General features: G+C 36.5%; 3 protein-coding genes across 4 annotated transcripts; 2 read left to right on the top strand and 1 right to left on the bottom strand.

Annotated features, from left to right (window-relative positions):
* The first annotated feature begins 288 nt into the window (after nt 1-288).
* On the top strand, nt 289-4,003 carry LOC125211769 (monodehydroascorbate reductase-like). Its single transcript, XM_089069358.1, has 10 exons — nt 289-444; nt 846-917; nt 1,556-1,607; nt 1,993-2,073; nt 2,246-2,364; nt 2,456-2,678; nt 2,826-2,944; nt 3,039-3,164; nt 3,300-3,440; nt 3,514-4,003. Exons 1-10 carry the CDS (start codon nt 394-396, stop codon nt 3,835-3,837), a joined length of 1,308 nt encoding a protein of 435 aa, XP_088925484.1. The 5' UTR covers nt 289-393; the 3' UTR covers nt 3,838-4,003.
* Nucleotides 4,004-4,080: 77 nt separating this feature from the next.
* On the bottom strand, nt 4,081-5,151 carry LOC125209757 (uncharacterized). Its single transcript, XM_089066529.1, has one exon. The coding sequence runs from the start codon at nt 5,149-5,151 to the stop codon at nt 4,093-4,095; it is 1,059 nt and encodes a 352-aa protein (XP_088922655.1). The 3' UTR covers nt 4,081-4,092.
* A 754-nt stretch (nt 5,152-5,905) lies between these two features.
* On the top strand, nt 5,906-14,475 carry NOF1 (U3 small nucleolar RNA-associated protein). Of its 2 annotated transcripts, none has more exons than XM_089069486.1 (25): nt 5,906-6,044; nt 6,130-6,216; nt 6,288-6,456; nt 6,707-6,822; nt 7,168-7,333; nt 8,139-8,283; nt 8,836-8,959; nt 9,552-9,652; nt 9,811-9,942; nt 10,038-10,118; nt 10,449-10,639; nt 10,862-10,931; nt 11,182-11,241; nt 11,324-11,362; nt 11,454-11,542; nt 11,857-11,921; nt 12,200-12,246; nt 12,510-12,569; nt 12,687-12,758; nt 12,954-12,983; nt 13,070-13,164; nt 13,291-13,396; nt 13,738-13,800; nt 13,883-13,954; nt 14,132-14,475. In XM_089069486.1, the coding sequence occupies exons 2-25, from the start codon at nt 6,147-6,149 to the stop codon at nt 14,204-14,206; spliced, it is 2,238 nt and encodes a 745-aa protein (XP_088925612.1). In that variant the 5' UTR covers nt 5,906-6,044; nt 6,130-6,146; the 3' UTR covers nt 14,207-14,475. The 2 variants fall into 2 exon arrangements, with proteins under 2 accessions (XP_088925612.1, XP_088925611.1); XM_089069485.1 differs by having other exon boundaries at nt 6,130-6,228.
* Nucleotides 14,476-14,575: the final 100 nt, after the last annotated feature.

Here is a 14,575-nt window from a genome sequence, read left to right as displayed (position 1 = left end):
TAATATCATTTTTTTCAAAATAAGTGCAGAAAATAAAATGTCTCTATTACTGTGGAACGGAGGGAGTACTAATCCTTAAAGAAATATTCCAAAAATTTCCTCCAAATATATGAAGTAAAGAACAATTTTACTTAGTAAATAGCCAACAAATTGTAGTAGGAATATGCATTAATTTTTCCATGCTAGTATTGAGAAATGATTACACAGTCAGCAGATTAAACGGCAGATACCGTGCCACGTGTAAGCCATTCATCTTCTCCACTACAGTCAATCCTCAACCAATCTACACACTGCGCCCGCTTCAACGCTATATATTTACACATTTCTAGAAAATTCTCCGCTTAAAGCAGCTCAAAACTGAAAATATCTCCAGAATTTTACTGAATCTGTTCAATGGCGGAGAAATCATTCAAGTACGTGATCCTTGGTGGAGGTGTTTCTGCTGTGAGTATTTATTTTTTCAGTTCAATTTTTTTCCATTTTGCATTTTTTCGGGTATTTTATCGATCTCGATGGCGACTGTGAATTCAGCTATTGATTGGTTTAGGTTTTTACATATAAAATGAAAAAGAAAATAGAAGATGAAAGGCTTATGCTTGTTATTTTACCAGTATTAGATTTAATGTTAAAGTGTATCGGCGTGGAATTTTTTTTCCCGGAATAAATGCTGATCTTCAGTCCTTTGTTGCGATTGATTATGTGTATTGGATTAAGAGATGGATGATTACGAATTTACAACGTGTCTTGATAGTTATGTGAAGTTAACAGGATGTGGAAACAATTGGAATTGATTTGTTAGTGTACTGTGTTTTTGCGGCTAACTTGAAACTGACTTGTAATTTTAGGGATATGCTGCTAGGGCGTTCGCTAAGCATGGAGCGAAACATGGCGAAGTTGCTATCATTTCTAAAGAGGCGGTATGCACTCAAAGCTATTTATTCAGATTTCTGTTGTTTCTTCAGCAATTTTGAGCTATTAAGCTTTCTGTCTATCATGTGCTACTCTGTGCTGTGACTGCTGTCAAACATTTCAAGAAAAAGCTTAGCATTTTGCTTCCTACCAATTTATGCATCACAGAAAAGAGTATAGTGAATGTCAACTTCATGGAGAGAATTCTGTTACCAAGTCCTACTTGCCTATCCTTAACATTCTATTCATCTATTTACATATGTTGGTAAATCTCTGTAGCATGTTGAAAGATACTGTGTATTTCGGTTTTTTGGTTATTTATTTTGTTTGCTATCTGCTGGTATATTTGCCTAGTCCTTCCTGACATGGAAATGCATTTATTTTCTGTTGTTATTTCACACTTGGACTTGGTCATCCCAAGTCTTTTATTAACACTATTAGATTCTAATCCCACATCCGAAAGGATGCCTGCGTATGTTGACAGTCTTTTGTTCACACTATTAGTCTATTAGATTCTGATCCCACATCCTAAAAGATGTATGTGCATGTTGACAGTGTTTTGTTCAGACTGTTAGATTCTGATCTCACATCCGAAAGGATGTCTGTGTATGTTGACATTAATATTCTTATTTGATGATGGTTTCAGGTGGCTCCTTATGAACGTCCGGCATTAAGTAAGGCGTACCTATTCCCAGAAGGTTAGTTGGTTAACATTCACAAGTTGCAAAGCGCACAAGTGCAATATAGAAAAATGGAAATTTATAATTCCCTGTATATCTCTTAGACTCTGAACAGTAACCATGTGAAACTTATCCTGGCTGCATTCTCATAAAAAAACTTATGCGTTTTGCAGTCTTGAACGAATACTAGTTTGTACTCTGTCATGTAATGTTTGAGAAGTTTATTTGTACTTGTTTGTTAATGCACTTTTGTTATGTTTTATTTGAGATGATTGCAACAATTGTGTAGAATTTCAGTTTAAATTGGCTAAAAAAAGTTTTGTCCAAATTCCCAAAGAAAATTTTTATTAGTATTATTTCCATCACAATGTTCTGATTATTTATTAATATTAATTTCCTCCAGGGACTGCAAGACTCCCTGGTTTTCATGTGTGTGTTGGAAGTGGTGGAGAGAGGCTCCTTCCCGAGTGGTATACGGAGAAAGGTACTTTAGTTTTTCTCTCTCATTAGTCATATATCTGCCAGATGAAGTTCTACCGTTGACAGTCTTTTGGGTGAGTCGGTGAGGGCATGCATCGATCAGATTACTTCCTAGTATCTCTTGTATGAGATTCAATTGAAGTTCTCCTTACGTATCATGTCATGATGATCTGCAGGAATATCTTTGATACTTAGCACAGAAATTGTCAAAGCAGATCTTGCTTCAAAGACCCTTACCAGTGCAGCTGGGGAAATATTTAAGTACCAAACACTTATCATCGCCACTGGTTCTACTGTTAAGTACCATTCCTGAATATAATTTTCATATTCTAGTTTGATATCCTGGTTGATGGCTTCGTTTCTCATTTCTCTGTTACTTTGATCAGGTTCTTAGATTGACAGACTTTGGCACACCAGGAGCTGATGCTAAAAACATCTTTTATTTGAGAGAAATTGACGAGGCTGATGCACTTGTGGCTGCAATCAAAGCAAAGAAGAATGGTAGTAAAGCTGTGGTTGTTGGTGGAGGATACATCGGGCTGGAGCTAAGTGCAGCTTTGAGAGCCAATAATATTGATGTCAGCATGGTTTTCCCCGAACCTTGGTGCAGTGAGTTATATTCGTCACATTATTTTATTTCAGAAGTTTGTTCAAATAACTCGATTTACAATTGATGAAGTGCTTGGATATATGTCTACCCTGAGACTTTATAACTGATAGCAGCTGTTGACGCTGCTTAAATGTTTGATTTCGCAGTGCCTAGATTATTCACTGCTGGCATAGCTGCCTTCTATGAAGGTTACTATACAAACAAGGGAGTAAATGTCATCAAGGGCGCATTAGTTGTTGGATTTGAGACCAATGAGAATGAGGAGGTGAGCTTTAAATCTTTGAAAACTTGATTCCTGGATACATACTCCATGACAAACTTCATAGGTTACCTGAAATTTTCCTCTCCACTGATTTCAGGTGAAAAATGTGAAACTTAAGGATGGTAGGGTGCTGGAAGCCGATATTGTTGTCGTTGGTGTGGGTGCAAAACCACTGACGCAGTTATTCAAAGGCCAGATTGAAGAGGACAAGGGTGGAATTAAGGTACAAAACCACATACACCCTTGACGTCTTTCTGCTTTCATCACTAACATTCAATACACTCTTCAAACCGAAAGTCTCAAGAAAAATGAGGCATATTGTTGGTATCATGACTGATACGCCTTATTTCCCTTCCAGACCGATGCTTTCTTCAAAACAAGTGTATCCAACGTGTATGCTGTGGGCGACGTTGCCACATTCCCCATGAAGATGTATGGTGACATTAGAAGAGTCGAACACGTAGATCACGCTCGCAAATCAGCTGAACAGGCCGTGGAGGTAGGCACAAGCACATTTTAATATCTTGCGCATGGAGTGAGATACACTTGACAGTATGCTATTTTTTCTGCAGGCAATATACGCGAGTGAAGAAGGGAAATCCATTGGCGAGTACGACTACCTCCCTTTCTTCTATTCCCGATCATTCGACCTGTCATGGCAGTTTTATGGCGACAACGTTGGTGAGAGTGTGTTGTTTGGGGACAGCAGCCCCGCATCTCCCACCCACAAGTTCGGAGCATACTGGGTGAAAGACGGGAAAGTTGTGGGGGCATTTTTGGAGAGCGGTAGCCCGGAAGAGAACAAGGCCATTGCCAAAGTTGCCAAGGTACAGCCTCCTGCAAACAGCTTAGATAAGCTGGCCACAGAAGGTCTCACCTTCGCAAGTAAAATTTGAAGTATTCATTTTCAGTACTCATAATTTATGCTTTCATATAATGGTGACTATTTATGATTTCATCTTGATCGTATTCATAGCCATTGTTTTACACTTTTATCGAAGTTTCTAATAATAAATCGCTCTGTACTATACTCTCAATAAGTAATGATGATTTCATAGCAAATGTTTGGTGCGTAGTTAGTTAGATTTGCTTGTTTATTAATGTAGCATTCCATTATGCATAGTTTCAACAACCGTTGTGTGACATTTTGATTATAATAATGAACAAAAAGAAGGGAGATTGATCCAAAACGGCGGCGGATTGATCTTGTCCATCTCTAAATCAAGAACCTCTTCAAATCTCGAATCCTCCATGCAGAAAACCCCAAAATCATGGCCTCCATAGCTATAATCCTCATCAATCCTCTCCCAATAATCATCCGTGAAATAAATCGCATTCTTCCTCAATCCCACTGCCGGCACCACCGTCGTCTCATTCCCGCCCATAAACATCGCACAATCCCCCAAACCCTCCACCTCAGCCCACTCCCCTCCGCTGACGTCAGCCCTAAGCACCCGAAACCCCATTGTCCTGTACGGACACACCAGCGGTGCCGCCATGTAGTCCGTCAGCGTGTCTCCCTCGTACACCGCCTCCCCGTCGTACCTCACAAACTCCCCGACATACCTCACCGCCACGATTATACCGCCTCTGGAGGCGAGGGCAAGGTACAATTGAGACGAGTAGAGATCACGCGGGAAGGCCTCCTTCGCGAGACGCAATGAACTAGGGAAAGAAGCCCTAATTATCGCCGTCTTTGTAGGAGAATCATCGTTCAAGTTCCAGGACTCGACTTGCAAACCGGGGGCTAGGGCGAAGAGGGTGTTTGTTGCATCGCAGCATACAGCGTCGTAGTAGGTCTCGGTCTGGTTGGGGAGGTCATGCCACGTGGAGTCGCGGTTGCGGGAGAAGGAGAGCTTGGCGTTAAAGAGGGGGGTTTGGATGGCGACGGCGGCGTAGGTGTGGGGGCGGAGGGAGGGGTCTTGGGAGAGGATGAGTTTGGTTATGTTGGGGTGGTTTTGGGGGAGGTGGATTAGGGTTTGGGAGAAGGGGTTGAAGAGGAAAGGGTTTTTTAGGGTTTGGTCCAAGAAAGCAAGCCACCCTTTGGAGGAACCAATGCATTGGAATTGTGTGTTTTTGAGGCTTGGTGGGAATTTGAGGTTGTAGGGTTTGTTGTTTTTGAGATTGTAGAATGAGAGGTGTTGGATTTCTTGGCTGTTTTCATCGGCAATGGGGAGCATCAAGAATGATGAACCAGATGAAGAAGCCATTGATGAGAGATGAGAGTTTGGTCGAGAGAGAATTTGTGAGGAAATTTTAATTTTAGGGGTTTAGTATATATAGACAACCAAATTCAATTAGGAAAGTTTCCTTTAGAAAACTATCCATATCTGATTATGTTCTTTCATCTTTCAATTTTATTTGTTGTAAGATAAAAACGTTTTTGAAATAGGAGAAACAATCAATTAAAAAACCTAAACTATTAATTAAAATGTCCAAAGTCCAAACCATATATTGAATCGAGTATATATACTCCTACTATACGTACAATTGATATGTGTTACGATTTTCCTCACGAAATGACGTAGTACATGCTATTTTACTAATAAAATGACAAAAAATAAATTATGCAGCTCATGCGATTGTGCGAATCAAACAATTTCAAGTGATAATGCAATTATATATGCAAAAATCAAAGGTTCACTATAAAAAAAACACGGCTAGAAATATTTTTCATTCAATTAGTGACGTACGTAACGTTAATTTAAATTTCTAACTACATTGTGGTTTGGAAAATATCATCATTTTTTAAATAACTAATTTAGTGTCACACTCCCATTTTATTTTCTTCATACCAAATGATAAAGTATAATAATATGAAATCCAAATTCGTAAATTTTATAGTATAAAAAGTAAAAAATCAAATAACTTTGAAAATAAAAATAAAAAAAATTAAACAAATACGTACTACATATTGATGAAATAATTAGAAAACATTGGGCTTATATTCATAACTATTGGGCCTTAATAAAGAGAGAAAACAGAAAAGCAAAATAAATATTTCTAAAATTCTCCCTCATACTCACGCCGCCGCCGGAATTCCCCGCCGCCGGTCCAATCAGGTCAAAGAACAGACCGTTGGTATACTCTAGAATTCATTTAGGTAAAAATCTGCGTCTCTTGCTCCAATACGCCTCCATCTTCTCTTTTCTACTTTTTTTTTAAATTCAGCATATTTGCAAATTCAGTGCTTGCGTTCTCTGCCATGGGAGCTCCGAAACGACACCGTAGCACCAAGGACGAGGAGAAACTCACTTCCAAACAGAGGAAAACTGGTAAACATGGAGGTATTAACAGCATATTTGAGGTTGCAAAGTTTCCCCCTTATAAAATTTGTATTGTGTAGTGCGTGCAAAAAAGTTACACGAGGAGGTGGAGCAGCAATTAGATGAACATTCAGAGGGCGAAGAAGCAGAATTAGTTGCCAACACAAACACAAAGCTGACAGTATACGACAGTTTATTGGAAAAATTGGGTACACAGAATATCTCTGTTGCAGACGCACTCAGAAGAAGGTAAACCGAATTTATGTCTTTGGATTTTTAAGTTGCATGTTCAATATTTTGTGCATTCTATTTTTGTAGGACCTATTCATCCAATCCATATACAGATTAAACTCTAAAAGCAATAATACTGCTACCAACAGTATGAGGCTTAGTGAATATTGAAAAGCATTGCACATTTTTTGCAGAGACTTAACGGCATTAAGATTTGGGATGCTGTAGTTGCTGTTTAATTTATTCTGATGGTACTTTTTTGGGGTAGGCAAAGAGAAGAGCAAGGGGAAAGTGATGAAGAAGACGAAGAGGAAGACAGTGATCCAGAATCCATTGACGAGCTGGAAGAAAATGCTGATGATGACGACGACGACGCTGATGATGGTAATGACATAATGGGAAATTTTTCTTCAATAACCTTGGGTTCACCATTCCCTAGTTATGCCCTATGTATAGAGATTAAGAAACTCAAACTCGGATATGATCGAGAAAGGAACTTCATGGACTATATACATGTGCTGCAAAAGTAATTACCGATATTTGTTTTGCTGATTGGTTTGCTCTTCCGTAGTTCTATAGAGCAATAATTATTTGTAAACTTTTTGAAACTCCAAAGTAGAGATCTACTCAATTTTTTCCGGTTCTGTTGCATATAATTTAAGTGCTTGTCACAGGCATCGATAATCTGTTTTGAGTTCTAACCATCATTAGCCTTTTTGCTTTATGTAGGAGATGATAGTGTGTCACCTGGGAGTGACATTGCTGGAAAAGATAAAGACAACGTGGAACCGAGTGAAGATGCTGGGGAAGATGATTATGATGTAATATCTGACTCAGACGAAGAAGCCATATCAGTAGCAAACAATCAAACCCTTTCAGATGCATCTTCAAACAGGTATAATGCTGTTTATTAACACGTCACTTTCCTGTATATGCCATTATGCCCATCCCTCATAGCATTAAAATTGTTACCAAGGGTTAGAATATTAATTATTTTTAAGGAAGAGGGATCAGGGATGTTTTCCACACTTGGATATTGATTCGAACTAGCAGCATTATGAACCATATGGAAATCTGAATGTATTCTACTGCTGGTTAGAGCGCTTCCTGATATGATTGAATCATTGAAATAACTATTAAAGTTTTTGATGATGAATGTCGCTGGACTTTTTTTTCATGATGTTACTTCAGTTTAGCTTCACTTTTTCTAGCAAAAATCATGAGTCATATTCTTCTGCTCACATCACTATTTGTGCCTGTGATCAATTCCTAATTATGTCATCCAGAAGGGCATAATTTTGAACTTGATGCTTATGCTTTAGTTTTGTAGAAGAAATCTATGTAAGTTTTTTGGTGTCTCTGACATTGTCTTCCTTTGAAGCCAACTAAAGAATTGTACAAGATTATCAGTGTGTAAAGATGCCCAAGCTGATAACTAGCTGACTGGACGACTGAAGAACCTTTTTTTTAGACTTGGAGGCTTATGGATACTATGCAGGCTCTCTCCTCAGAAATACTATACATTGTATTTAATGCTAAAGAATTATGTCCACTGATACAAATTGTGTTGCAGTTTAGTTCTTCTTCTAATTGTTAACTTTTTGTGGGTATTTGGAAATGCAAAATGCTATTTTACAATTGAATTCTTGCTTCTTGTTTCATCCTTATAAACTTTACATTAGAGTTTTCTCTGCTTGCAGCAACTTTGACAATCATTTGAGTTACAAATTGGTATCCACCGAGGTGGACTCATTGTTGAAAAGGAAATGGAAGTACACATGGAAGGTGCCAACTATTAACATGGCAAACTGTCATTGGAGGGGAACAGGAGAATGCATTAATAAGGTTTCTCAAACCTTTTGGTTTTCCCTTTATGTTTTTACTTCATGTGATATCAGATATTTGATTCTCAGTTCTCTAGGTTTAACATTTCTCAGTGAACAATTATTTTCTTGAAATTTATATGCAGTGGTTGTTTCCTTTCCTCCTTATTCACACATCCATAGCTGTTCAACCTGTATGCTCTGTATGCATGCTTCTATTGCAAGTGTCAAACTCTTTTTTGTTGAAGTCAGTAATTTGAATTGAATGAGCTGATAAAAGTTCATGTGCTTTGGAAGTTAGAACACAGCATAGTTTTGGTTCAACCGGCTACAGTTATGTTTTTTATGAAATAATGATTCTTTGCTGGAAATTCCATGAGTTTTGTTTTATGAATTCTGGGCATTATGTGTTTTTCCTACCTGACATATGATGTCTCCTATTCCCTTTTAAGAACTTTATATTAATGCTGGTTTTTCAAATTTAGGGATCATATGGGACAGTATTCATATTGGTTCTTACTCTACTTTTTTATTTAATTTCTGTAGATGCATGCTAACACAATATCTTGTGTAGGATCTGGAAACAAATTCTCTGTCTGTTCTCAAGCCAAGGCTGTACAAGCATTGGTTGGAAAGCTGCAAGGCATCAGGCAGCAGTGAATCTCATCAATCTAAACTAAGACCATTTTTTTCAATGTGTAAGTAAAATAAACAATAGCTTCTCTTTAGCAGATATATTTGAATTAATGTTGTAATCTGTTAAGGAAGAATGGAACAAGTTGTTGGAGAAACCCATTCCACAAATGTATGCTTGATTGTAGCTCTATGACTATGAGAGGGAAAAATTGAATTTGCATAAGTCCCTGTTAAATACTTATTGCAACTGAGCTTTTGGGGTACTTGAGGCATGTCTCTGAGTGATTAAAAAGCTTTATATGGTAGTATATGTGTCCAAGTATGTGAACAGAAAACTTTTACGATTTCCATATCAAGTTGTGCCCCCCCTGACTGAATCTTCCCAATTTTGGAATAAATGTTTCTTGACTTGTGTCTTTCATGAAATTGTATTTCATGAACTTGTGTCTTTTAATTCCACTCTTGTTTTATTGGGGAGTGTTTTGCGGGAAATTGGGAGGCAAATGCTGCTGTGGTTGGCTAGACAATATCCTTTGGCTTCCATACCGATTCCATTTAAAATTACATGTTTTCTTTCTTCTTAATTAATATGTTATATGCTAAATGTTAATGAGTTCCTAATGCCACTTGTAATTCTATGGTTTACTTTAATAGGCAGCAGCTATTGTGACATTATGCACTATAATAAGAAGCCCTTTTACCTAAAAGGATTGGAAGAAGATTCAAACATCATGGATGCATATCTCCTGCATTCGGTATATACTTGACTTGCTCTATTTTTTTATAAATATGTACACGATTATAACCACAAATGTTGCCAACCTATGTGCTCTATTCCACATGGACTCTCTTCGTGCTACTTCTTTTAGCTGTTATTGTCTTTATCATTAACTTAAGTGATCGTATTATGCAGTTGAATCATGTCTTTAAAAGCAAGGATCTCATGGTAAAAAATGAAAGGAAGTTGGCTAAGAATCAAGAAAGTGTTGAGTGTAAAAGTGTTGATGATGATGCTTACCGGGATCGTGGCTTCACTCGCCCTAAGGTATAATCTGCTGCTTTTGACCCTGCAATTTTGAAATAGATTTATCTTATACAATAAATTTATCCTCTGATTTTCTTATATTTGTTTTTCTTCAGATTCTGCTTTTGCTGCCACTAGCAGGCATCATGCGCAGGGTTGTAAAGAGGTTGATAAAGTTGACTCCAACCAAACATAAGGTAATAGTTAAAATACTAGTAATAATTACCATAGTATTGGTTGTTTTTTGGTTATAGTTATTTTCTGGTTTTCTGCTCACTCATCAACTTTCTCCTAAAGATAATTTTTCTGTAATGCCATTGCAACCGTGTTCAAATGCACACATATCTACTCAATTTTCTTTTTGACACATTCCCTATATTGCTTGAAGATTAATTGCTGATTTTTCTTGTGATGAAATCAGTTTGTTAGTAATTCAATCTTGTTGATATAATATTTGTATTCTAGGTTCTTTTCATATCAATTACTTAAGCGAGAATACAGAGATTATAAACATTACTCCTTCACAGGCAATTGTAGAGGATTTGGAAAGATTTTGTGAAGAATTTGGTTCTGGAAGATCCGAGGACAAGGATGAAGATGATGATATAGAGAACTCTAAACTCAAAACGTCTGGAAAACCTGCAGACTTCCAAGCACTTTTTGGCAGGGGTGATGACAACAACGACCACTTCATGATAGGCATAAAGTATACTAATAGGTAATCATGGCATGTGGTTCACATCATAACAATTTCTTGTAGTTTTCTTGTCTTGACTTTGCATGCAGTAGTGTGCTGTCTTCTACGTAGTGCAGGCACGATTATTTCTTTCTCTTTTAACTTTCTTAAAATAGCATCAGAATAAATATTTGAGTGATTATCAAAATAGTTTTGTGAGCAAAGAAAGTGCCCAACAACTCTAATTTTTTTCTTGTTATGTAGGGGTATGAAGTTGTATGGTGATTTCTATACTTCGGACATCATTATTGCTTCTCCTCTCGGCCTGATCACTGTAAGGATTTCTTTATTACAAATGTTACTCTTTGAACCACAACTGTTATCGAATTTATAGTCCTATTGACTTAGTCAATTATGAGACACTCAATTATTATTCCGTTGCTGTATGATATCCCCTGGGATTTTGACAGTCATGTATAATCAAAATTGTGTATTTGTATTTGTTAGCAGATAAATGATTCTTTCCTGCAACCTGTCAGCCATAGGCATGACTGGGTTCTAATTATTCACTTCTTTTATTGCAGAAAATTGGGGAGGCAGAAGGTCAAAAGGAAAAAGATGTTGATTATCTTTCTTCTATCGAAGTAAGAAAGTTGTTTTTTCTCCTTGACTTATGCTGCGAAATTTCCCGTTTAAATGATATGCTGATTGATGAGAATTTTGCAGATCTTAATCATTGACCACGCAGATGTTATGCTGATGCAGGTGTGTGAATTATTTGTTTGATGTCTTACACTCATCATATTTGTTGCTGATATTTATTCTTTGATCTGTTTCGTTGTATGATATTCTCCAGAATTGGTCCCATGTAAATACTGTTGTTGAACAACTGAATAAGCTGCCATCTAAGCAACATGGAACTGATGTTATGCGCGTAAGACCATGGTATGCATTTGGTTTATTTTCATCTTGCCTATAATTTTGAAACCCTTGAGTATATGCCATTGATTCCCATAATTCTGCAAACTTGATACAAATGATGAAAATGTGTCATTCAAGGAATTACACTAGATGGCCCTGGACCTTTCCATTTTCGTATTACATTGATTAGCACTTTTTTGTTCCAAAGTAGGAAGTGACGACTGACGAGGCTCAGTTGGTAATTTGTCTGGGAAGTGATAAAGTCGAGCTTTTAATTGTTTATCTACTGGTCTATTGTTGTTATATTTTTTTTGTCATTAATTATCTTTGTTTTTCAGGTATCTAGATGGACAAGCACGTTTCTATCGGCAGACATTAATTTTAGGCTCTCATACAAATCCAGGTACTACAGTTTATACTATCTGTTATGAGTTTCTGTTAGTGATGTGATGCAAATGGAACTTTGGAAGCAAATGCACGAGACAGGGAAGAAAATAGATCGTATAAACATAGTACAGTAAATCCTAAGATTCGATAGTAATCAGCGTTTCTTTCATAATGAACAATCTCTCGTATCAACATTTTCTGAATGCAAGTAGCATCTGAGTAGACATGGCTTTTCCGATTTGGTTTTAAGTTGAAGTATCTTTTTTAACGTTCTTATTTTGTTATTTTTTGCAGAAATGAATGCCTTGTTTAATCAGCATTGCCTTAACTACCGAGGAAAGGTATGCTTATATTCTCTGTATTGTAATTCATGCAAAGAACTAAGTTTATCTCTCTTCAGTGTGAAATTTGTTTCACAATGGTGTGCATTCTTCCTTGCAATACTCATTTCTATTCGATTACTTTTGCTAAAATATTTGGATAAGACAAATAAATCTTAATAGTAAGTAGCCGGTAATATGTTTGCTACGCATGTCTTCCCACCTGGAAATTTTTTTGTTCAATCCATCTGGTGAGGATCTCTTCATGATGTTCATTGTTGCAGGTTAAATTGGAGTGTACATATAAAGGTGTTCTTCCAAAAATATTAATTCAAGCGCGACAGGTAAACTTGCCATTTCTGACTTTATGAAATACGAATGCATATTATAAGCACTATTGCGGAAGCATTAGGTGTTTTAGATAGTTTCATGATCTAACAACTCATCTGTCGAATTTACAGATCTATGAGCGTTTTGATATAGAATCAATAGTTGAAGCTGACAATGCCCGTCTGAAATATTTCTCTGAAAAGGTATAACCCATCTGTTTCAGTCTAAGCTGTGAAATTCTCATATATTTACCATCAATTTTGCATATAATATTTTTTTTGAGTTTTAACTAGTACAAACACATCTTATACTGAAATAATATCTTCCACGGGTTGTCTTCTACAACTGCATTTCTTCATTGATGGGAAAAGCTGACATCGATAAATATTTTTTTGCAGATCTTCCCAAAGATTAAAGATTCTATCCAGGTGATACAAGGCTTTATATGTATATGTTTCTAAAATTCAGTTTCCACTGACAAAGGATTCACCTGTCTATATGCTTCCTTTTTCAGGATGGTGTGATGATTTTTGCGAGCTCATACTTTGAATACGTAAGACTCAGGAATTATTTGAAATCTCAGTCTGCTTCGGTCTGCTTGTTTGGAGAGTAAGAAAATTGTCATTTCTTTTTCTATTTATAAACTCTTGTATCTTTTTTGTATTATCCATTTCCATTATTTCAGATTTTTGTAGAGCATTTTCTTAGACAACTAATGATTTTCTCTGTATTTAGGTATATAAAACGAAATGAGATATCTCATGTCAGGGGTGAGTTTTTCAGAGGAGAAAAGAAAATTATACTCTACACTGAGAGAGCCCACTTCTATTACAGATACAAGGTTAGTCAAACTCCTGTGGATATTCCTTCAAATACTGCACTGCTTAATCCTTCCAATACCATGTATAATCCCCTTGGCCATTATAGGAAAAGAACTCGTTATTGCCAGCGTCTGTTAAAAACATCTGCATGTGGAACTTCTCATTTTAAGATGGACTAGTTTTACTTACTAATAGTTTGCCTTGAATGGTTATTGCTTAGTTTCGAAAAACCTTCCACATGAGTGTCAATGCATCTACAGATTCAAATTCAAATTCAAATGTCTGAGTTCTATGGCACTCAACCCTTCTGTAGTCAAGAATTTTCTTTTCTCTGTCATGATCTTAATGCTCTTTTCAATAGATTCGTGGTGTGAAGAATTTGATAATCTACTCCTTGCCGGAGAGAAAAGAATTCTACCCACAGGTATCTTTGCATTTTCCGGTTGTAGTTATTTCCTATTTTCATGTCTATATTCCTTCCCTATAATTGGTACTTAATTGTGCAGATTATTAACTTTCTGGAAGAGTCTGACAACATGAATTGCAGAGTGCTGTTTTCTCGTTTGGATAATCTCCGGGTACCATTCTTGCACTCTGTCAGTGTCAAATTTATACTAAAATAGGTCATTTATCTTAAAAATAATGTTTTCAAAATGATACTGGGTAGCCTCATTGTCATTTTTCTAAATTAAGAATCTAAGATCACTTTTTAAGAAGAAATATTAATCGTTGCATGTGTTTGTGTTCGTGATCAGCTTGAGAGAATAGTTGGTTCTACTGCTGCGAAAAGGATGATCAATTCAGATAAAGGGGTATTCGTTTTCGCTTAGAATTTGTTGCAAGATGCAGAAATCATTTAACCTCATTCAAGATTTTTGCTGTTCAAGAAGTATTTATCGCCCGCGTGTTTGATAGTTGTATCACCAATGACTTCGAGCATCGTTGAAGTTTTCAACTTCGTCTTTGCACAATTTTGGGACTCACATGTCACTATTTTGTAATCTTACTCTCAGAATTCGAATAATCTTGTGTTTGTAACTTATAATTCGAATAATCTTGTGTTTGTACTTATTATGCAATTCTTATCGTTTATTTCCCACATCATTTTGCTTAGTGAAATTGGTTCTTATTGCATCTATTTCTAGAGAAATCCTTGATATTCACCAATACAATACATATAACTTACTAAAACACAAATG

Source organism: Salvia hispanica, chromosome 3 (genome assembly GCF_029641045.1).
Source record: "Salvia hispanica isolate PSC_SH4W2 chromosome 3, Shi_PSC_v1, whole genome shotgun sequence".
Taxonomy (NCBI): domain Eukaryota; kingdom Viridiplantae; phylum Streptophyta; class Magnoliopsida; order Lamiales; family Lamiaceae; genus Salvia; species Salvia hispanica.
Note: the sequence above shows the minus strand (reverse complement) of the source record. Positions and strands in the feature narration are given on the sequence as shown.